Below are 24,505 nucleotides of genomic sequence, written 5' to 3' on the forward strand. Positions count from 1 at the left end.
TCAAGCCACCGCTCTTCCTCTTCCTCTCAAGAACAGGAACATGGTCAACAACCTTCTCATGACCATTCAAGGATGTTGGTCTCAGACTCGTGGGTATCTGGATACTCAGGTGTAGGCATAGGTGAACTGAGATGCTCGCTGGAGCCCATATCATGCTTGCCGGTAGCCAGCCGAGAAGATCTGCTGCATCTTCGAGTAGTTCTGGATGAAAGTGATGAGGAACTTAGCATCCTTGGGGTGGACCTAACGAAGAAACACAATGTTGTTAGTCGTATTTGGCATGTTAGAGAAGCTAAACAAGTTCAACCAGTGGTATGTGAGCTAACGGTAGTGTGGCCTTGGTAGTGCTTTGTCTCCAACAAAATCATGAAGGTGTCGGAGAAGAGCAGGAAGACAAATCGTCGTCGCCTTCTACAACCGATCAGAGAAGATGCTCTGCTTACCTTCTCGTCGGTGAAGAATCTGAATTGGACAGAGAATTCAAAGGGGGAGGGAGATGGTGGCGGCGGTTCTGGCAACGAGCCGAAGGGGTAAATAGGATGACCGATTCGACGGGAGGTGACCCAATTCCTCCTACTGTTTTTACGGAACGCGCGCGAGCTCGCATTGCTTGAGGAGAATGGAGGCTGCCAAACGCCCCACAGACGTACCTTTGCAATTTCATCGTCCAGTTATTCCCAATTCCCCGTTCACTCCCCACGGCCCGAAATTTCATCTCGACGCCTTCGGCCGTCACCATGACCGACGCCGCCGCCTCGTCTTCCCGCCGGAGGATGGAGGCCGTCCGCCGCCATCTCCTCCCTCGGCCGCCGCCCGTCCTTAGCCTGGTACGAGCTATCTCTTAGAGGCCCCAGCCTGCCATCCCACTAAGTCCCCTCCTAACTCACTCGTATCATGTGTCATGTCTTGCTTAATCGGTCCCATTTCGTGCTCAGAATCAGCTAAGCGCCCCGGAGGCAGGACAGAGCCCGGTGATCATCGGCGGAATGGTGCTGGACATCCACGCGAAGCCATCCGTGCCGCCACATCCTGGCACCACCGTTCCTGGGATGGTAAATCACCATCTTGCTTTAAAACATATTCCTCATTTTCACCAATTGATAGCTTGGATCACATGATATTTTGCTGGATTGAATGATGCGAGGTGTAAGCGTGCGGTGCGACGTTTGGATCAGCCATGACCAGTAGCCTAATTCAAGTAGGCTTTGCTAGGATATACCCCCTCACATATTCTTACTATGGGCTTGAGTTTTCAAGGATCCATCGCAAAAGTCTCTACTTTCACACTTTTAGTCTGGTTGTTGTGCTAAACGTAAACTTGGTAAACCTCAAGATTCCTCGTCTGATCAGGCAAAACGATTTTTGGTTCCGAAACATATTTTGCCCCGACCGAAGACAATACTTTTCCACTGATTTCTTAACCCTAGATTTCCAAATTAGAGTGATTTTATTAGCTAAAATTAACCATTTTCTAGTGACCAACCGAACTGGTTGATTTCGTGATTTTTGGCCGAACTTCTGCCGACCATGAGTGGTATTAGCATCTGCAGATAATTTTACCCCAACTTAGTGTTGGAAATATGAGCAAATTACTACGAGATTTAATCCGAATAAATAGAAGATAAATCATGACTACAGTAGCAGAGATTGAACTAATCATGCGAACTAGCATAGCAGATGAACAGATCACATCTAGGGCACATACTAGAAACATGAATTCTACCACGATCTCGAACAGCAAAGATAGAATCACATACGGTGCAGCGGGAGCAGCACCGCCGGCGTTGACGTTGTCGCCCATGTCGTCGAGGATGAGGTTGCCGAGGTCGGGGAAGAAGTCGTCGTTCGCGAAGTCGTCGCTGCCGGCAGTCGCGCGAGTGCGCTCCCCAAAAACCTGATCGCCCCTCTCCCGTACAGGATCACGAGAGGCGGGGTTCCGGAGGCCTGCTGTCCCTTCTCCCGGTGCACGCCGAAAGGAGGGATGGAGAAGACTTGCTTGGCGGCGCAATGATCTGGAACGGTGGTGAGAAACCATACGAAGCGGCAGCGGCTAGGGTAGACGTCTGCCTGACTATATAGTGCGGGCCGGGTAGGTCGTGGGAGTAAACCCCACGTCCGAGTCGTCACGATCCAAAAGAATCAGAAACGGTTCAGTAATTAACGCGTCCTTTAGTTATTGATTAATGACTCATTAATTCTTCCCGAGCAGCAAAAGTATAGACAACGTGCATAGCTCTGTCCTCGGCTCGGCTCAATCCCGCAACCCGCGGCGCGTCGTGACGAGGCGTGGCGTGGCGAGGCGAGCGAGGAGGAGGAGCGCGCGTGTAGGTCTCCTCTTCTCATGCTCATACAAGTGGTAGAAGAGCTCACCTTATAAAGAGGCGCAACTCTCTCTCAACTTATGAGGTGGGACTAAACTTTAGCCTCACTCACTCCACTCACATGTGTGCATGAATGGGCCAAGAGAATTTCAGAAATTTAGTTGGGCTTTGGGCCAAAAGCTCACTAGCAAATTCCAACAATCCCCCACAAAGTCTCATTGGCACATTTCACCATTTGGTTTCAAAACATTGTTTATATACCGGTGCTTAGTGGAGACTGTGAAGTTGAACTTCCACTTAGAGTTTTATGCTACACTAGATCACAACTTGAATAGTGGACTATGCCTTGAACTACAAGTTTTCCGCGAAACTAGTTTCACACAAATTCTTGACCGATACTGGGCTGCCGCAAGGCTTCCCCGCGGGTGGAGCGTATACGTCATACTCCAGGGCCTTTCATGAATTTATTAGAGAACACCCAATTCTCACAGACTGCGACATTAACAGTCAAATTCATATAGGTGTGTTCCTTAGAAGATGCTCTGCAGGACAACATCTCTGCTTACTCAAATAAGCCACTTGGAACACATTAAGATAAATATCAACCTGCCATGTAGATCAGGAGAGTATTGCATCTTCACGGAGTGGGATAATTAAAATAGGGATACTTTCCTCTCAGCTGACCAACAGCTTGTCTCCCACTTCTACTTCACGGGATCTCCGATCACATAGAGTGGGTTACCACTATGGACAACTCATGCAGTGGGTCTCAAGCCCATCCCCATTGATGCATTATCTATCACATTACGTGATAAACCCTTTGTGAAGGGATCTGCCAAGTTTTTCGTTGTTTGGATATAATCCAACGTAATAACTCCGGGGTTCCTCAATTTTCTGACAGATTTTAGTCTCCTCTTCACATGCCTTGAGGACTTCATATTGTCCTTAGAACTGTTTATCTTGACGATCACAGTTTGATTATCACAGTTCATCAGGATAGGGGCTATTGGTTTTTCAACCATAGGTAAGTCCACCAATAGCTCACGAAGCCACTCTGCTTCAACAGTGGCAGTGTCTAATGCTGTGAGTTCTGCTTTCATAGTTGACCTCGTTAAGATGGTCTGCTTGCAAAACTTCCAGGAAACAGCGCCACCACCAAGTGTAAAAACATAACCACTTGTGGCCTTAATCTCATCAGCATCATATATCCAGTTCGAGTCACTATAACCCTCCAGTACCCTTGGATACCCGGTGTAGTGAATCCCATAGCTCGCAGTGCTCTTCAAGTAGCGCATAACTCTCTCAAGCGCACGCCAATGATCATCTCCCGGTTTTGACACAAACCGACTCAGCTTGCTCACAGCAAACGAGATGTCAGGCCTCGTGGCACTCGCCAAATACATAAGCGAGCCAATAATCTGAGAATACCTCAGTTGATCTCTAGCAATCCTTCTATTCTTTCGAAGCAACACACTAGCATCATATGGAGTTGGAGAAGGCGTGCAGTCGCTATACCCAAAACGACTCAAGACCTTTTCCACATAGTGAGACTGAAGCAGTGTGATCCCACCATTCTCATCTCTCAACAGCTTGATGTTTAAGATAATATCAGCTACTCCTAGATCCTTCATCTCAAAACAGCGAGATAAGAAATCCTTAACCTCCTTGATTAAATCAAGTTTGGTTCCAAAGATCAATATGTCGTCGACATACAGACAAAGAATAACTCCTTCGCCCCCACCATGGCGATAGTACACACACTTGTCACCATCGTTTACTACAAAGCCGGCAGCAGTTAATGTTCTTTCGAACTTCTCATGCCACTCCTTAGGAGCTTGTTTAAGGCCATATAAAGACTTTAATAACTTGCACACCTTTCCTTCCTGACCAAGTACTACAAAACCATCTAGCTGATCCATGTAAATTTCCTTCTTCAACTCTCCATTGAGGAAAGCCGTCTTAACGTCCATTTGATGAACGAGAAGACCATGTGATGCAGCCAGTGATAGTAGCACCCGAATTGTGGTTAGTCTAGCCACGGGTGAGTAAGTATCAAAGAAGTCTTCACCTTCTTTCTGGGTATAACTCTTAGCCACAAGCCGTGCCTGTACTTTTCAGTCGTACCATCAGGTCTAAGCTTCTTCTTGAACACCCACTTACATCCTACAGGTTTGCACCCATAAGGACGGTCAATGATCTCCCAGGTTCCGTTAGCTAAGATGGAATCCATCTTGCTATGAACAGCTTCCTTCCAGTAGTCAGCATCAGGAGATGCATAGGCTTCTGAAATAGTCTTGGGTGTGTCATCCACAAGATACGCAATGAAATCATCACCAAAGGACTTTGCAGTCCTCTGTCTCTTACTCCTTACAGGAGTTTCATTGTCACCCTCAACAGGATTCTCAATGTGTTCCATCGCAATGGTGGGTTCAGGAATTACAGTGAGTTCCTCACTAGATGGAGTAGGTATCTCCTGATTTGATGAACTCGACATATCCTTCATAGGAAATATGTCCTCAAAGAAAGTTGCATCATTAGACTCCATAATCGTACCAACATGCATGTCGGATACCTCAGATTTTATTATCAAAAATCTATAGCCAATGCTATGAAAAGCATAGCCCAGAAGAACACAATCCATGGTTTTTGGTCCAAGCTTGCGCTTCTTGGGAATTGGTATATTGACTTTCGCCAAACAACCCCAAGAACGTAGGTAAGAGAGTTTTAACCTTTTCCTTTCCCATTCCTCAAATGGAGTCATGGTCTTATGCTTTGTGGGAACTCGGTTTAGGACATGATATGCAGTCATTAGCGCCTCCCCCCACCATTCCTTGGAAAGACCCGATGTGTCTAACATGGCGTTAACCAAATCAGTTAGAGTTCGGTTCTTTCTTTCGGCCACCCCATTAGACTGAGGTGAGTAGGGAGGCGTCCTCTCATGGATTATACCATGTTCCGCACAAAACAAGTCAAATTCGTTGGAAAAATACTCTCCACCACGATCGGACCTTAGCCGTTTAATTTTCCGGTCAAGTTGGTTCTCCGCTTCAGCTTTATAGTTTTTGAAGAAAGTTAAAGCCTCATCTTTTGATTTCAGAAGATATACATAACAATATCTAGTGGAGTCGTCAATCAACGTCATCAAATATCTCTTTCCACCTTTCGTCAACACGCCATTCATCTCACAAAGATCAGAATGTATAAGCTCTAGTGGTGCCAAGTCTCTTGCCTCTGCAGTCTTATGGGACTTCCGAGGTTGCTTAGCTTGCACACATACTTGGCACCTGGAGCCTTTGACAGTAGGGATTTTCGGAATTAAATTCATATTGGCTAGCCGCGTCATGCAACCAAAGTTAATATGACAAAGTCGTGAATGCCCAATATCCGACTCATTATTGTGGCAAACATTATTAATTACTTTAGTGCAAATATCTGACAAAGATAGGCGGAGCAAGCCTCCGCACTCATAGCCTTTTCCAACAAATTGTCCACACTTGGAAATTACAACTTTATTGGACTCAAAAACCAACTTAAAACCATCTCGACATAAACGGGAACCGCTAACGAGATTTTTATTGATGGAAGACACATGATGAACGTTCTTCAGACGCACGGTCTTGCCGGAAGTGAACATCAGATCGACCGTACCGACACCTCGAACGATGGCATGTGACCCGTTCTCCATCAACACGGGAGAAGTCCCTGTGACCTGGTAAGAAGAAAACATTGAGGCGTCAGCACAAACGTGTACATTGGCATCGGTGTCAATTAACCAATCAGGAGATTGAAATACTGAAAGGATGGTAGGAAGAATACCGTACCCAGATTCCTTCATATCAGTATCACCGATGACAACATTAGCGGACTTGCCGCTCTTCTCATGTTCGCGCTCCTCAAAGCGGTTAGGACACTTCGGAGCCCAGTGATTAGGATCACCGTAGACATGGCAAAGTCCCTTCCCCTTCTTGTGAGAATTCTTTTTGAAGTTGGTAGAATGCGATGGCTTGTTCTTTGTATCGAACTTGCCTTTGCCCTGAGTTTTGTTCTTGTTGTTTTTGAACTTGTTGGGCTGGAAGTTCTTCTGTACCATGTGGGCACTAGAAGCTCCCTCAGCAACTCGAGCACGTGTGTCCTTTGCTCTCGCCTTCTCTTCAACATCAAGAGTACCAATGAGATCCGCAACGGAAAACTCTTGTCTCTTGTGTTTCAGGGAAGTAGCAAAATTGTTCCACGAAGGTGGAAGCTTGGCAATGATGCCTCCGGCAACAAATTTGTCTAGCAACACACACTTGAAGTACTCAAGTTCTTTTACGAGCGACTGTATCTCATGAGCCTGCTGTACAACAGAGCGCTCATCAGTCATCTTCTAGTCATAAAATTGCTCCATGACGTACAACTCGCTGCCGGCGTCCGAGGCACCAAACTTGGCCTCGAGCGCAGCCCACATGTCCTTGCCGTTGTCAAACGACATATACGAGTCCACAATGGAGTCATCAAGAACACCCAGAAGAGCGCCTTTAAAGAGAGTATCGATCTTCTCAAAAGTTTCCAGCTGTGCTGGATTAAGATCGCCCTTAGGCTTGCCCTTGGTGGCGTCATAGCAGCCCATGGTCTGAAACTAGTAGACTGCTCTCGTGCGCCACCTCTTATATTGCGCCCCCTTAAAGGCAGGCGGCTTCAGATGCGCAGCAAAACCACTCGGAGCAAATTGCCTATAATCAGGTTTTTGGATTGTTGGAAATATGAGCAAATTACTACGAGATTTAATCCGAATAAACAGAAGATAAATCATGACTACAGTAGCAGAATTGAACTAATCATGCGAACTAGCATAGCAGATGAACAGATCACATCTAGGGCACATACTAGAAACATGAATTCTACCACGATCTCGAACAACAAAGATAGAATCACATACGGTGCAGCGGGAGCAGCACCGCCGGCGTTGACGTTGTCGCCCATGTCGTCGAGGATGACGTTGCCGAGGTCGGGGAAGAAGTCGTCGTTCGCGAAGTCGTCGCTGCCAGGAGTCGCGCGAGTGCCCTCCCCAAAAACCTGATCGCCCCTCTCCCGTACAGGATCACGAGAGGCGGGGTTCCGGAGGCCTGCTGTCTCTTCTCCCGGTGCATGCCGAAAGGAGGGATGGATAAGACTTGCTTGGCGGCACAATGATCTGGAACGGTGGTGAGAAACCATATGAAGCGGCAGCGGCTAGGGTAGACGTCTGCCTGACTATATAGTGCGGGCCGGGTAGGTCGTGGGAGTAAACCCCACGTCCGAGTCGTCACGATCCAAAAGAATCGGAAACGGTTCAGTAATTAACACGTCCGTTAACTATTAATTAATGACTCATTAATTTTTCCCGAGCAGCAAAAATATAGACAACGTGCATAGCTCTGTCCTCGGCTCGGCTCAATCCCGCAACCTGCGGCGCGTCGTGACGAGGCGAGCGAGGAGGAGGCGCGCGTGTAGGTCTCCTCTTCTCATGCTCATACAAGTGGTAGAAGAGCTCACCTTATAAAGAGGTGCAACTCTCTCTCAACTTATGAGGTGGGACTAAACTTTAGCCTCACTCACTCCACTCACATGTGTGCATGAATGGGCCAAGAGAATTTCAGAATTTTAGTTGGGCTTTGGGCCAAAAGCCCACTAGCAAATTCCAACACTTAGTCCATAAAAACTACATGTTCTGTCATATTTGATCTTTTATTAGTAAAAGGCTTCATCCTTGTTATTGTTTATGTGTAATTATTTTGAACTCCTATCTATTTTGGTTGATATTATATGCATGTTATTCATCCTTAGGTCGAGGCATATAGCTTGCGAGCTTGCATTATTTCGGTCATATAACAAGAAAAGTTTGAGCCAATACCATTTGATGATGTATTTGAACTTCATAGGTTAAGTACATCGGTGGGGGAGTATCTAGAAATATTGCTGAGTGCATGGCTAAGCTTGGGACTCAACCACTCATGATTAGTGCCATTGGAGATGATATGGCAGGTATAACGTACTTATGTTGACCTAGTTTTTCTAATAAATAAATGTACTCATGTCAGAATACTCTTCCTTTTTCCTGCCTTGAGTTAAAATTTGATCCAATAATTTTCATTAATTCTGTTAAAGGGAATTTTCTATTGAAGTACTGGAAGTTAGCTGGACTATGTACAGATGGTAAGTGTGAAGTTATCTATCTTTCCGTACTGATCGTGATATCACATCATATATTTGTATGCATTTTCAGGGTGTTGGTAAACCCAGTTGTAATGTTTATTTTGTATGTTGCTAATATGTTGAATATTTTCCTTTACAATTAGTTCCTGGTTCTCCACTGGCTTAATGCTGTTTGGCAATTTGCTCTGTGCTTATTTGTGATGCAATGGTACAGGCCTACAGTTTGGTACAAACCAAAATTAAAACTCTAACTACAGTTTGGTACAAACCAAAATTAAAACTCTACAGTGGGACTAGAAAAGCACCCCCACGCCCGCCCCACCGCGGTGATCAAATAGCTCACAACCACCCTATGCCAAATTCTGTGTTAGTCGTGTTGTAGGGTCGAGTTTATGGTCTAGAAGGGGGTGAATAGACCTTATAAAATCTACGCGCAATTTAAGCGATCAAGTTAAAACTTCTCTACCAAGGTTGCCTAGGGGAGCCTACACAACAAGTCTACCACAAGATAAGAGTGTGGAACCGAAAATTGCAAGTAACTAGGTGTAAGGGAAAAGATATTGCAAACACATCAAACACAACGATGGTTTCTTGAGGTTCAGATTGTTGATGCAATCCTACTCCTCGTTGGTAAAGGTTCAAACACAAATTCCTAAGCCACACCAAGGCCTCGGCAAGGTCGACCACTAAGGTCCCACGAAGTCTCTTGCCACCTATGTCACCATGGCTTGATACTACGAAGGTCAAAGCCTAACCCGGGGTTGATCTTCACGGAGAAGGCAATCACTAGGCCTTCTACAAACTCTTGATTCCTTCACACCTTGAAGGCTATCAGGTGACTCCTAATCGTCTAGGAGGCGCACACCCTCCAAGAGTAACAAGCAAAGGGCAGTCACTTGCATGAACTCAAAAGATCTTCTTTCAACTCTCTCAAGAATCCATAGGGTCTCTCTCACTAAGAATCAAATGATGGAGCAAAGAGAGATGGAGCACTAAGGGGTCCAAGAGGTGGTGGAGTTCTGCCTTCAAACCCTCTGAAACTCGCTCAAAAAATGATTGCCCACTCAGTGGTGTGGGCGTCTGTATTACTCCCTCTGGTTTTAACTACAAGGCCACTATCAAAATGCAATTTGCATCTATATAATACCACTATCTCTTCCCGAGAAGAATTGATTTGATTTTTGCCTTGTATGATGGTGCTTACTAATGCAAACGTTGCATGCAGCCATAGAGAAAGAGGCACCACATGCACATGTTTAATTAGCCCAGAACACGAGAGGTTTTCCACACAGTTAATCCTGCTATTTCTTAGTTGGTTTTGTTTTCTTGGTATCTGAAAAACGAGATAATGGCCTTGCATACAAAAACGGAGGGAGTATAGAAAAAAGCAGAAATCCGACCGTTGCACAATAGCGTACAACTTGCTCAGTAGCACCAAACAGAAAACCTGGCAGTACTGGACTCGTTCAAAATTTGAACGGCGAGGTGCGAAAAATGACTTTACTTGGAGGTGCCTGGCACTCGGAAGTACTGGCTGTCGACTAACCCTCTTGAAAATCCAAATACCTGGGGGTACCGAATGCAAAAGACACAGAGGTACTGGACAGTGGAGTAGTTCATTTCTGCATGAAGGATCAACTTGGTCAGAGGTACGGAAATGATAATTCTCGGAAGTGCCGGGGTCAATAGAGGAAGCCCTGGAATGGAATGGTGCAGAAACGGCCAAGTCTCAGCTTGGAAATGCCAGAAAGATTTGGCTTGGAAATACCGGACCTATACCGAGACGCTGTGCCTTAAGCAAATGAGAGGTGCTCGTAATTGCTAGACAAGGTTAAGCTCGGAGATACCAGAGCTAACAGAGATACACTTGGTAGGACAAAAGCTCAGTGGTACCCGGAAAAAATCTCGATTGTCCTGGGAAACACTTAGAGAACTGAGTTTGCCCATCAGCATCACTTACAACTCACTGGCTTGGTAGTACCAAGTAGGAATACTCGGAGGTATCGGGACGTAGGAAAGTTGGAGGAATGAAGTGTTTGGAGTGGAAAACTTGGGGATTTTGTTGTGGATCTTGAGATATGATTCATCCCTAGCTATTTGCTTGCACTCCTCTTGATAGTACAATTGTCCTTAAACTCAATCTGAATCATGGATCCACTAAAAAAACTAGAAATTACAAACCAAGAGCGTAAAGAAACAACCACTTGTCAGGGCAAAAAATAGGGGTCACTGTTGATGTTTTCACATCAAAATGGACCAAGTCCTGAACTGAACTTGATAAACCAATAGTCCTCTTAATTGTCTTGTCATTAATAACCAAAAGTTAATAGGGGGACTAAATGCACTTTCACATGTACCCATCTCACTACAACATACTGTATTGAGCATGTAAGCAATATGTCAGATATTGTGCAATCTATCAAAGGGTACAAACTGGTTAAATGCTGCAAATTAAGAGTACATAACATGTGAGTTACCTTCCTATTTGTTGATAACTGAATGTAACCCCTTTGAGGCAAAATAAAGTTCTATGGGTTTTCTGTGAACTTTAAAGAATTAAAAAAATTGCACTTGGTTATAATCAGCTAAATAAAAAGTTTTAACTGACTAAACTATGTGTTTGGACTACACCTAAATGATAAGTGAAATGATCTTTAGACCAGGCTGTTAACTTTGTTTGTGATAATTATGTATTGCTCCCTTGGCTCTTTTGAAAATTATGCGGCTCTTTTCTTGGTCTCCAATATATTATTTTGACTACTCCAATCCATATTAATTTATGCTCCTTTAGTAATATGGATCGGAGGGAGTATTTTTTTAGGGGAATTTTATGTGTATAATTGAATAAAATTATAATGTTGTGAAACTTCTGTCCACAACAAATTTAGTATTGTGACCTTTGTATATCCGGTATAAATATGTAGATAGTAAGCTAGCGATGGTCAAATTGTAAAAAGACACAACACGGGTTCTGGAGCATCCTTTCTGAAACAGCGCAGGGAGTAAAATAATGTTTTGTTGAGAAAGCTCGGGATGGGCCCTAATATTGAATGAAGAAATCATTCTGTTAAATAATTGCCTCAATCAAGCGATAATAAATTAACTACTTGGCTAATACTAAGTCTTTCGAAGATCTCCTTGCAGTTTTTAGGACAAGACCTTCAATTCTCTTGCAGCAACTTGAGGGTCTCAATTGTTCTTGTGATAATATGACATCTTCTTTATAGAAACATCTTTTTTTTGAAATAACTTTATAGAAACATCTTAATTTATCATTTCACTGTGAATGCTGTTCATGAATTGTCAAGGTTTTTTCATTTTCTTTTTTTCCCTTTAAATGATCTTTAGTTATTTTCTATTAGCTAACATTATCTCACAGCACTTAAGTAGGAATACTGCAGGTTCCTGATATTACAACCCCAGTAGTATCAAATGTATTTGATGGGAATGGAGAATTATTTGCTGGTGTCGCGAGTGTGCAAGCAGTTGTAAGAATTATTCAACGAAATGTGTACTGTTTCCTTCCATTGAACATTAGTGTTTGGCTGTTTGCTAATTACCACTATATTTATCTCTTTTTTCTTGGGGCAGGAAACTTTTCTTACCCCTAGCTGGATATATCAGTTCTACCGCCGCATCTCCACTGCACCTCTACTAATGCTTGATGCCAATTTATCTCCTGAGTCACTTCAAGCCGCTTGCAAAGGTAAGTTGTTACTCTTTTTATTATCTTCTGGAGGCGATAACTTATTTAGTTTTTGTATGCATGTGTATGTTGGATACTGGATAGAGTAAATTTTATTAACCATAACAAATGGCAGTTTTGAGACCAAGAATAATGGTTACCAGTGGTAACCGAAGATTATCAGAAGTTTGTGGGGATTTTTCAAACTAAATTTGCACTTATTCGATGTATTGAAGCTAACTGATATTTTCTTTCAAAATTCAAATTCAAAACCTAATTTGATAAATTTAGGGTCAAATGGGGTCGTCGACAACTGAAATCTTGGTCTTTAGTACTTTCTCCATTTCAAATTACAGGTCGCATAGTTTCCAGCTGCATTTTTTGTAAGCCACCAGAATGTTTTGGTTACTCATTCTGCCCTCTAATGCATTTCCCCCTCATGGTGTACCATGAAGTGACCCAACTTCCAATGAGCTTAAGTATCTCTCTCCATTGCATGCCTTCAAGTGTCTACATGCCCGAGCTCTATTCCTGCATGCACTTTTATGTGAAGAGTGTCCTTTTTATCCTCCGGTCTAGTTACTTTAAATGTTTCTTAATCTGTGTGCAAACAAAATGCGCTCTGTATTAAAATGGAGTGACTGTTTTCTTATATAAAGGCATTGTTGTTGCACTACATTACCTTTTAGTATACTTGTGAACTCCTATCTCCCTTCTTAACATATTTTTTGAGGAGCTTCCCCCAAGAAGTTTAACTTGAATGTCCCAATTATTACCGGTGTTATTTTTTTCTTATCGTATTTTTTGGAGTAGGGTCAAAAGTTAGTGATAAACACTATATTGTGTTATTTGTTTCAGTAGCATATGAATCAGGGGTGCCTGTGTTATTTGAGCCTGTCTCGGTGGTAAAAAGTTCAAGAATCGCACCAATTGCGGAACATGTGAGTGCAAATGATTGAGTAAGCATTTTTTAGTTTGTATATGGGAAGAATTATCCCCTTGGCTGATTCGAGAAATTGATTCCAAAACTGTTTACTTTGCACCCTCCAACCATTAGAACAAGTGCAGATCGGCATGACTGTTCAAATTTCATGGGTAAGAAATGTGTGTATATATGAGTCTTAGAGGTAAACCACAAATACCATTAGAGAGGAGAGAGAGAGAGAGAGAGAGAGAGAGAGAGAGTATCGTTTTGAACTAGTAAGGACACATGTAGAAAGCGGACGAAGGTGATTTGGGACCGTGTTGTTTTGATATCTAGATGGCAAAATTCGGTGATGTTGCTGTCTACTCAGAAAAAAATCAGTGATGTGGCTGTCTACTCAGAAAAAAGTCAGTGATGGTGTTTCCAACACGGCGGCAGTCACCGATGTTTAACCAACCAACCAAAGTTTTGGTTTCGCATTTTGGTAGTTGGATGGGTTTGTAGTTCAAGTAGTTTTAGGGAGTCCGGGCAAGAGTTACGTGGTAAATGCACTTCTCTTCCCATTATATTTAAAGTTTACTTATTGATTTTCTATGATGATTCAGATAACTTGCACTTCCCCGAATGAGATTGAGCTTATTGCCATGGCAAACGCACTGTCTACTCCAGGGAAATACAACTTTGTCAAACTTGAGCAGTGCAACAACAAAGCAGAATCTGTAGATTATTTGTTCGAAATGCTCAGCCCAGCAATGATTTTTCTTCTCGAAAAGGGCATCAAGCTTCTCCTGGTGACACTTGGCTCGAATGGTGTTTTCATATGTTGCAGAGAGCACGTCAACTTCATGAAGGATCAGAAAAGGTGTAAAGTGACGCCTTTCTCAACTCAGCTACTTGAAAAATTGGAGGGATGTTCTCTATCCAGCATGCCTGTTAATTTGTCTAGAGAAGGTTCTTCCAGAACTTGTGTTTTCCATTTACCTGCAACATCTGCCTCTGTGGTCAGCCTCACAGGCGCGGGTGATTGTTTGGTTGGTGGGTTCCTTTCATCTCTATGTGGGGGATTGGATATTATGCAAAGTGTTGCAGTTGGGATTGCTGTAGCAAAGGCGTCCGTTGAATCTGAAGCTAACATACCTGCCAATTTTTCTGCTGCAAGCATCGCAGGTCTGTCACATGAATCTTTATCAGCTTCTCTGTTTTGTGGGATTGGTTATTGATTTGTTGATATTTCGTTGCATAAGTAACTACTCCCTCCGCCTTTTTAGAGATTCTAATACAGACTACATACGGAGCAAAATGAGTGAATCTACACTCTAAAATACGTCTATATACATCCGTATGTAGTCCGTATTGAAATATTTAAAAATGCTTATATTTAGAAACGGAGGGAGTAGGATATTTCTTGTGTCCCAAACCACCTGTAATGTCAAAAGTGTAAACATCCATTTAGAGGTTGAAATTCAACAGCCTTCTTCGAGGATGTTTTATGCTCTCTGTTTTATCTTCTCTCCATGTTAAGACTACGTAATGGGCCTAATGGGCCCATTAGTCTTAGGGTTAATTAGAGATAAGGGTCGCTTACTTAGGGGTCAAGTAAGCCTTGCTTGGGAGTCAAGTAAACCTCTTTATATAAAGAGAGGAGATGTATCAATCTAATCAAGCAAGAATTAAGAAGGAAATCCCTTCCCTCTTGCCCGGCCGTGGGCAAAAAGGCCCCCGGCCGGCCCTTCGCGTCCTCCTTCTAGCAGCACCATAACAATTTTGTATCAGGTAGCTCAGTTCCGATCATGTCTTCGCCGCCGCCCACCCCATCGCTTCCGCTGCCGACCGTCACCACTGCGCCGCTGCCCTCCCTGTCCGCGTCGCTGGTCGCATCCTTCGGCGCCGCCACCGCCCAGATGCCGGCGCCCTCCACCGCACCACCGGCAGCCGCCTACACCTCGGAGGAGATCATCGGGGTCCTCAACGACCTCGTCACAGCCGTCCAGGGGATCCGGCTGTACCTGGCCAGCCCCTACGGGCCGCCGCCACCCCTGCTGCCGACCGCCGGCCCTGCCGTGGTACTCGCCGCATCCAGGGGCGTTCACTGGGGCACTACAGCCCCAGCTGCAGCTGCCGCCGCCGCCCCGCAGTGGCCGCCGTGGCCGGCGCCGGCTCCCGCCGCGCCTCCAGCGCCCATCGCCGTCCCCGCGCCGCCGTGGCTGCCATGGCAGCCGCCGCACCAGGCGGCCTTCGCCGCGCTCGTCGGGCCATTGCAGCAGCCGTCGCAGCTGCCATCCATCGCCACCACCGCCCAGCCCTGGCTGCAGTGGCAGCCGCCGCTCCTGGCGCTCCGCAGCAGCTGCTGCAGCTGCAGCAGCCACCGCCAGTCAGCTCCGGCCCCGCATCGACCGCGCCGGCGGGAGTCTCGCTCCACCAAGTCCAGTCCCCGCCGTCGCCGTCACCGCTTCCGTCTTGGATCGCTACCCGCCACGTGTTGGCGGCGATGAGGCTACAGGCTGCTGCGCGCGGCCTCCTAGCGCGTCAGCGTGTGCGGGAGATGCGTGGTCTGCAGCTGCCGCTCCTCCAAGTTGCCCTTCGCTGCACAAAGGACCTCGATCTCATCTGTTGCGACGGGGATCTTGGGCATGCGGTTTCCCCCACGGGCGGCGGGCATGCTGTTTTCCCCGCGGGCAACGACCTCAAAGTCTGCGACATCGACGGTTGGGGGGGCGCACCCCTCCTCGTCCTTCTCCATCGCAAGCCATCCACTTTTCCCTGTGCGGTGCAGACCAACAACCGTCTGGTAGGGAGAAGGCGTGGTGTCACCGACAGCAGCGCACCGCGTAGCAGCACTGCATTCCGCCACCGGCCGCCGCGAGGGCGCCTCTGGTGGTCACTCTTGCGACCACTTCTAGGTGGTCATACACATGCACTCCTTTTGTCCAGGTGGTGTCCATGGGATCCGGGTGGCTGTACACATGCACGTCTGACGTGCGGATGGTGTCCACCTTTTGTTAAGGGGTCCAAAATAAAGCGTCCTACTTCATTTCAGGTTGAGAATAATAAAACATGCCGAGATGTAAAAGGCATGTTTTTAGGTGTTAGGTTTGTGTTGCGTCGTGTCATGGTTATAAGTTGGTTAGGCTGCAGCTCGAGGACAAGCTGCATGTCCAGGTGGGGTGTAGTGTTAAGACTACGTAATGGGCCTAATGGGCCCGTTAGTCTTAGGGTTAATTAGAGATAAGGGTCGCTTGCTTAGGTGTCAAGTAAGCCTTGTTTGGGAGTCAAGTAAACCTCTCTATATAAAGAGAGAAGATGTATCAATCTAATCAAGTAAGAATTAAGAAGGAAATCCCTTCCCTCTTGCCCGGCCGTGGGCAAAAAGGCCCCGGCCGGCCCTCTCGCACCCTCCTTCTAGCAGCACCATAACACTCCATTTTCGATCGCAGCGAAGCTGATTACTGTTTCTTGTATGCAGATGAGGCAAGAAGGACGCTGCTATCAGCCAGACAGATATGGTGCCAATAAATAGAGGACCACCGCAAACATTTTGGTGTTGTTTTCATTCGAGTCTATATTAGAGAGTGTCATGTCACAGTTCATTTTTCTTGTTGTGAATGGTTGAATGTGCCTTCGAGTGCATAGCAGCGCCATAAATGTGCCTGCCAAAAATGTGTTGTAACTAATGATTATTTGCTGAGCCGGTCAGGCTCCTGAAACTTATAAACCCAACCGGAGGGAGTAGTCAAAAATTCTTCCTCCGTCTGCGAGCCATGCTGTCCTCATCCTTGTGAGGTCCTGGCAATTGTATGGTTTTAGAGTTTAGAAACAGACCTGTATTTTATGGTAGTAATTTGTATGGTTTTAGAGTTTAGGAATGAAATCTGTATTTTATGATTAGTCAAGGGGCCGCCACACGTCTCGTTAAGCTAAATGTTACTACCTCCGTTCACAAATATAAGGCTGGTCATAGTGGGGAGTAACTTAGAGCAGTAACATGCATATGTTACTACTCTATGTTACTACTTTTATAGTGGGAAGTGTCATATGTGTAGTAATATACACATGTTCATTTATTGTCTTGTAGACTCATTTTGCATTGGAAAGCGCTATGTGATGGTAACATATTAGGTTACTCTATTTGCCCCTCTCCTCATTAACTACTTGCCACATCAACATTTTTGCTTATGTGGTATCTATGTTACTACCTATGTTACTCCCATTATGACCAGCCTAACATGTTTTATATTTTTTGATATAAACAATGCGTATATGCCATTATTAATTCCCTCCTACGCCCCTCGGTATTAATTCCTTTTCATTATTGCGTTGCATGCATGCCACGCCCTTGATATTAATACTAATTCCTTTGCATTATTCTCTCCTTCATATTTTTTCTAAATCTCCCCTTTTTTTATCCCCACTGATCACACATTTTATTTTTCTCCTTTGTTTATTACTCCTATATGCCCATTGAAACCGATCATTCATACTCCGTCCCATGCATATAGGCCCTCCTGAAATACTTCATATATATCAAGGTTATATTATGTGTTAGCATTTTTTAAAATACATCATAACATTACTTAGTTTAATTAAGGTTATGTCCTAAACAGAATTTTAAAGTGGTTAACAGGAACAAACAATAGCACGGTTGGAAACTATGCACTTTTTCGATCAAATTACATATACAAATTATTTTAATCTGAGTTATGGTTGCAAAATTATAGCATGATCATGTTTAATATATTCTCTGTAAATAATAAAGCTAGGGGCCTAAACGAGCTGAAAACATAGCGAACTGGGCCTATAGTAGCTGAGCGCGGAATAGTAACCAGCGCCTATGCACGCGAGATAGCGGATACAGAAGTTGGGCCGAAGCCCAACACATAAAGAGCACTTAATGTTGAACCGCGGGCTGCTTAAAGAAAACAACATGGGCTTTTTGGTAAAACGTGTAACGGACGTCGGACGGGCAGAAGCATTCCGTACTTTATTAGCAGGTATAGATTGTATAGGACGGAAGTGAGTGAACAACAACAACAACAACAACAACAACAACAACGACGACGACGACGACGACGACGACGACGACGACAACGACAACGACAACAAAGCCTGTAGTTCGAAACAAGTTGGGGTAGGCTAGAGGTGAAACCCATAAGATCTCGCAACCAACTCATGGCTCTCGCACATGGATAGCAAGCTTACACGTACCCCTGTCCATAGCTAGGTCTTTGGTGATACTCCAATCTTTCAAGTCTCTCTTAATGGACTCCTTCCATGTCAAATTCGGTCTACCCCGATCTCTCTTGACATTCTCCGCACGATTTAGCTGTCCGCTATGCACTGGAGCTTCTGGAGGCATGCGCTGAATATGCCCAAACCATCTCAAACGATGTTGGACAAGCTTCTCTTCAATTGGTGCTACCCTAACTCTATCTCGTATATCATCATTCCGTACTCGATCCTTCCTCGTGTGGCCACACATCCATCTCAACATACGCATCTCCGCCACACCTAACTGTTGAACATGTCGCCTTTTAGTCGGCCAACACTCAACGCCATACAACATTGCGGGTCGAACCGTTATCCTGTAGAACTTGCCTTTTAGCTTTTGTGGCACTCTCTTGTCACAGAGAATGCCAAAAGCTTGACGTCACTTCATCCATCTGGCTTTGATTCGATAGTTCACATCTTCATCAATACCCTCATCCTCCTGCAACATTGACCCCAAATATCGAAAGGTGTCCTTTTGAGGCACCACCTGCCCATCAAGGCTAACCTCCTCCCCACACCTAATAGTACTGAAACCGCACATCATGTACTCAGTTTTAGTTCTACTAAGCCTAAACCCTTTCGATTCCAAGGTTTGTCTCCACAACTCTAGCTTCCTATTTACCCCCATCCGACTATCGTCAACTAGCACCACATCGCCGCAAAGAGCATACACCATGGGATGTCTCCTTGTATATCTCTTGTGACCTCATCCATCACCAAGTCAAAAAGATAAGGGCTCAAAGCGGACACCTGATGCAGTCCTATCTTAATTGGGAAGTCATCAATGTCACCATCACTTGTTCGAACACTTGTCACAACATTATCGTACATGTCCTTGATGAGGGTAATGTACTTTGTTGGGACTTTGTGTTTCTCCGAGGCCCATCACATGAAATTCCGCGGTATCTTATCATAGGCCTTCTCCAAGTCAATGACACCATATGCAAGTCCTTTTTTGCTCCCTTTATCTCTCCATAAGTTGTCGTACCAAGAAAATGACTTCCATGGTCGACTTCCCAGGCATGAAACCAAATTGAGTTTTGGTCACGCTTGTCATTCTTCTTAAGCAGTGCTCAATGACTCTCTCCCATAGCTTCTTTGTATGGCTCATCAGCTTAATTCCATGGTAATTAGTACAACTCTGAACATTCACCTTGTTCTTGAAGATTGGTACTAATATACTCCGTTTCCATTCTTCTGGCATCTTGTTTGCCCAAAAATGAGGTTGAAAAGCTTGGTTAGCCATACTATCGCTATGTCCTCAAGGCCTTTCCACACCTCAATGGGGATACAATCAGGGCCCATCGCCTTGCCTCCTTTCATCCTTTTTAAAGCCTCCTTCACCCTAGAGTCCTGGATTTGCTGCACAAAACACATGTTGGCCTCATCAAATGAGTCGTCCAGTCAATGGTAGAACTCTCATTCTCCCCATTAAACAGCTTGTCGAAATACTCCCATCATCTATGCTTAATCTCCTCATCCTTTACTAGGAGTTGGTCTGCTCCGTCCTTGATGCATTTGACTTGGCCAATATCCATCATCTTCCTCTCTTAGATCTTTGCCATCTTATAGATGTCCCTTTCGCCTTCCTTTGTGCCTAACCGTTGGTAGATGTCCTCATAGGCCCGACCCCTTGCTTCACTGACTACTTGCTTTGTGGCCTTCTTCGCTATCTTGTACTTATGTATGTTGTCTGCACTCCTATCCTGGTATAGGCGTCTAAAGCAATCTTTCTTCTCTTTCATCGCCTTCTGGACATCATCATCCCACCATTAGGTATCCTTATCTTTGCTTCTCCTTCCCTTGGACACTCCAAACTCCTCCGAGGCCACCTTACGAATGCAAGTCGCCATCTTCATCCACACATTGTCCGCATCCCCTCCTTCCTCCCAAGGGCCCTCCTCAATGACCCTCTCCTTGAACGCCTGAGCTACCTCCCCCTTGAACTTCCACCACTTCGTTCTAGCGACTTTGGCACGCTTATCCTGCTGGACACGAATCTGAAAGCAGAAGTCAGCAACCACCAGCTTATGCTGAGGTACAACACTCTCCCCAGGTATCACCTTACAATCTAGGCACAGACGCCTATCTTCTCTTCTCAAGAGGATGAAATCAATCTAGCTAGAGTGTTGTCCACTACTAAAAGTCACCATATGTGTGATTCTCTCTTTCTAAAGAGTGTGTTAGCTACAATCATGTCATAGGCTAGAGCAAAGCTTAAGACAACTTCTCCTTTTTGATTCCTGATGCCATAGCCAAAGCTCCCATGCACCCCTTCAAAACCTATGTTAGATGTACCCACGTGGCCATTGAGGTCTCCTCCTATGAAGAGCTTCTCGCCAATCGATACACTCTTAACCATGTCTTCCAGGCCTTCCCAGAACTTCCTATTGGTGTTCTCATTGTGACCTACTTGTGGGGCATACGCGCTGATAAAACTGAGAACTAAGTCCCTAACTACCAGCTTGACCAGGATAATCTGGTCCCCATGTCTCTTGACGTCTACCACTCCATACTTTAGGCTCTTGTTGATCAAGATGCCTACGGCATTTCTGTTTGCAGCCGTCCCCGTGTACCACAGCTTGAAGCCGGTACCCTCCACCTCCTTCGCCTTCTGTCCCCTCCATTTGGTTTCTTGGACGCAAAGGATATCAACACCTCTCCTCACCGCTGCATCAACTAGCTCCCGAAGCTTCCCTATCAGAGACCCTATGTTCCAGCTACCTAAGCGAATCCTCCTAGGCTCGGCTAGCTTCCTAGTCTACGAAAGTAAGCGAACAAAGACATTAAACATGTCCACATGCATCCTATTTTTAAAAAAGTTAGAACATATTATATTTGTGAGCGGAGGGAATATGATGGTTTGATCAGGATTTTCTATGGGGTTCGGTGGGCTCGGGTTAGAGAGACTTCAAGGACACATTTATAGGGGTGGGTGGGGGGGGGGTGGAAACTTGAAAACCGTATGTGCATTGATGCTTCATGAGCACAAGCACTAGCCATGAAATTTGGGCTCGAGTGTGTTGGAATTATATGTCCTGCAAATTCAAACCATTTGGAATGATTAATATTTATGAAATTAAATATGTGTTTGTACATGGAATTACTTTATATGTTCAACATGCAATTAGTACTTGCTGGAACGTAAGTATATGTGCCTAAGTTAGCTGATTGTCTATGTGATACAATATACTATGTACTGTATATTGGAAAGATGACCCAGATGCACTAATAATTAGACAGAGCTAGATCATATAGTTATATTACATCCCTAATGTTGATCTATATAATTAGAGAAATTTACACTCACTGTGGCGCATTGCTCACAAATGCATGCTCTAGAGACTCAGCAGACATAATCCATTAACAGACAAATTATATCGTGGTTGGTAGTTTGATCTGGACTATATGGCGCATTGCTCACAAATGCATGCTCTAGAGACTCAGCAGACATAATCCGTTAACAGACAAATTATATCGTGGTTGGTAGTTTGATCTGGACTATATGGCGCATTGCTCACAAATGCATGCTCTAGAGACTCAGCAGACATAATCCGTTAACAGACAAATTATATCGTGGTTGGTAGTTTGATCTGGACTATATGGCGCATTGCTCACAAAATGCATGCTCTAGAGACTCAGCAGACATAATCTGTTAACAGACAAATTATATCGTGGTTGGTAGTTTGATCTTGACAATAGCTAAAAACTGTTTAAAAGACTAGGAATCTTATTGAAAGCACAAGTGCTCCCTGGGTGGTTTTAATAATTAATGTCAACATATCTCTTGATTGGACTAACACTTTTACCTAGTATGTTTCAGACAAGTTCAACAATGGAGTGGCATGGACTAAAGGATGTGGAACCCCTTCAAGATGCTAAGGACAAAGGATTGGCTCAAGCTCCAAGAACAAGACTCTACATTTTCTATTTTAGTGATCCAAGATCACATTGAGTCTATAGGAAAAGCCAATACTATCAAGGAGGGATGAGGTGTTGCTTAATGAGGTTCTTGCTTCATAGTGCTTAGTGATATGCTCCAAAACCCTCAACTACTTTCCCACATCCACATACGTCCTAAACCAAAAGTCTAACTCGGCCGTACCAATTCTTTCTATCTGGCGCCACCGAGTTCAGATGTCTTAGCCACTACCACAAACCCTAGGCAAATCGGTCTCACCGATAAGGATCTCGGTCTCACCGAGATGGGATTGTAATATCCTTGTGTATGTCCATTACCAAAATCGGTCTCACCGATACCGATATTACAATGCAAACTCTCTGGTTAGCTTATTACCAAAATCGGTCCTACCGAGTTTGTGTAATCGGTCTCACTGAGTTTACCTGACCAACTCTCTGGTTAGCTTATTACCAAAATCGGTCCCACCGAGTTTGTGTAATCGGTCTCACCGAGATTACGTTATGCCCTAACCCTAACCATATCGGTCCTACCGAGTTGCATGTCGATCCCACCGAAAATCCTAACGGTCACTAGATTTGCTAAATCGGTCCGACCGAGTTTCTCAATTCGGTCCCACCGAGTTTGGCAAGTTGTGTGTAACGGTTAGATTTTGTGTGGAGGCTATATATACCCCTCCACCCACTCTTCATTCGTGGAGAGAGCCATCAGAACATGCCTACACTTCCAGCATACATTTTCTGAGAGAGAACCACCTACTCATGTGTTGAGACCAAGATATTCCATTCCTACCATATGAATCTTGATCTCTAGCCTTCCCCAAGTTGCTTTCCACTCAAATCCTCTTTCCGCCAAATCCAAATCCTGTGAGAGAGAGTTGAGTGTTGGGGAGACTATCATTTGAAGCACAAGAGCAAGGAGTTCATCATCAACACACCATTTGTTACTTCTTGGAGAGTGGTGTCTCCTAGATTGGCTAGGTGTCACTTGGGAGCCTCCGACAAGATTGTGGAGTTGAACCAAGGAGTTTGTAAGGGCAAGGAGATCGCCTACTTCGTGAAGATCTACCGCCAGTGAGGCAAGTCCTTCGTGGGCGACGGCCATGGTGGGATAGACAAGGTTGCTTCTTCGTGGACCCTTCGTGAGTGGATCCCTCCGTGGACTCGCGCAACCGTTACCCTTCGTGGGTTGAAGTCTCCATCAACGTGGATGTACGGTAGCACCACCTATCGGAACCACGACAAAAAACATCCGTGCCTCCAATTGCATTTGAATCCTCCAAACCCTTCCCTTTACATTCTTGCAAGTTGCAGGCTTTACTTTCCGCTGCTCATATACTCTTTGCATGCTTGCTTGTTATGTATTGTGAGTGTTAAACTTGTGCCTAAACTCCACTTAAACTTCAAGAAGTTAAAAACTGTAACTTTTGGTACTTAGTGTCTAATCACCCCCCTCTAGACGCCTCTTCTCGATCCTTTCAATTGTTATCAGAGCTTTGGTCTCCATTGCTTTGGTTTAAACACCATTGGAGGAAGATGGATGAGTCTACAATTGGGAGTCTTAGACATAGAGTGTCTATACTTGATTGAGAGTACTTTTATGAGTGGAAAAATGAGATGCTTGTGATTTTCAATCAATATCATTTGAACAAGTACATTGCTAGCCCTTGTGCACCTCATGTTGATCCTATGCATCCTACTCTTGATGAGTCAAGTGACATGATTCGCAATCTTAGAACTGTTGAACTTATCACTAGAGGTTTGCCTAGAAACTTGATTGGATGTTTTCCTACTCTTAAGTGTGCCTACACCATATGGAAATTTTTTGAGTAACGCTTTCCAAATTATTCCTTGAGAAATCTAGATGAAATTCTCCATAAGTCTATTGCCTTGAGTAAGATGAATTCCAGTGATACTTTGTTTGGTGATTGTCTATTTGAGCTTACAAACCTTATGCGTGCCAAAGGAGATGTTGGAATTATTAGTGATATCATTTTCGAAGCTATAAAAATTCATAAGCAAGATCATTGTCAAACTCACTCTAACGAATCACCCTCTCTAGGATTTGATCCACCACTTGATGATGTTGAACATGGATACTATGATGAGGATGATGATAGTGACTTTGATCTTGATGATGCAATGAGACATTTTGGTCTTATGGCGAATCTTCGGGGATATATGGCAGGAGGAGAGGAATGGGTTCTTGATAGTGGA

General features: G+C 44.6%; 1 protein-coding gene across 3 annotated transcripts; it reads left to right on the forward strand.

Moving 5' to 3' along the window:
* Positions 1-633: 633 nt before the first annotated feature.
* On the forward strand, positions 634-16,851 carry LOC123122061 (pseudouridine kinase). Of its 3 annotated transcripts, none has more exons than XM_044542204.1 (9): positions 635-827; positions 936-1,052; positions 8,222-8,324; positions 8,448-8,495; positions 11,886-11,983; positions 12,087-12,201; positions 13,039-13,121; positions 13,711-14,272; positions 16,569-16,851. In XM_044542204.1, exons 1-9 carry the CDS (start codon positions 738-740, stop codon positions 16,616-16,618), a joined length of 1,266 nt encoding a protein of 421 aa, XP_044398139.1. In that variant the 5' UTR covers positions 635-737; the 3' UTR covers positions 16,619-16,851. The 3 variants fall into 3 exon arrangements, with proteins under 3 accessions (XP_044398131.1, XP_044398139.1, XP_044398146.1); XM_044542211.1 differs by having other exon boundaries at positions 636-827; positions 13,042-13,121; XM_044542196.1 differs by lacking the exon at positions 16,569-16,851 and having other exon boundaries at positions 634-827; positions 13,711-14,775.
* The last annotated feature ends 7,654 nt before the right edge of the window (positions 16,852-24,505 follow it).

The sequence above is a fragment of the Triticum aestivum genome, chromosome 1B (genome assembly GCF_018294505.1).
Source record: "Triticum aestivum cultivar Chinese Spring chromosome 1B, IWGSC CS RefSeq v2.1, whole genome shotgun sequence".
Classification (NCBI taxonomy): Eukaryota; Viridiplantae; Streptophyta; class Magnoliopsida; order Poales; family Poaceae; genus Triticum; species Triticum aestivum.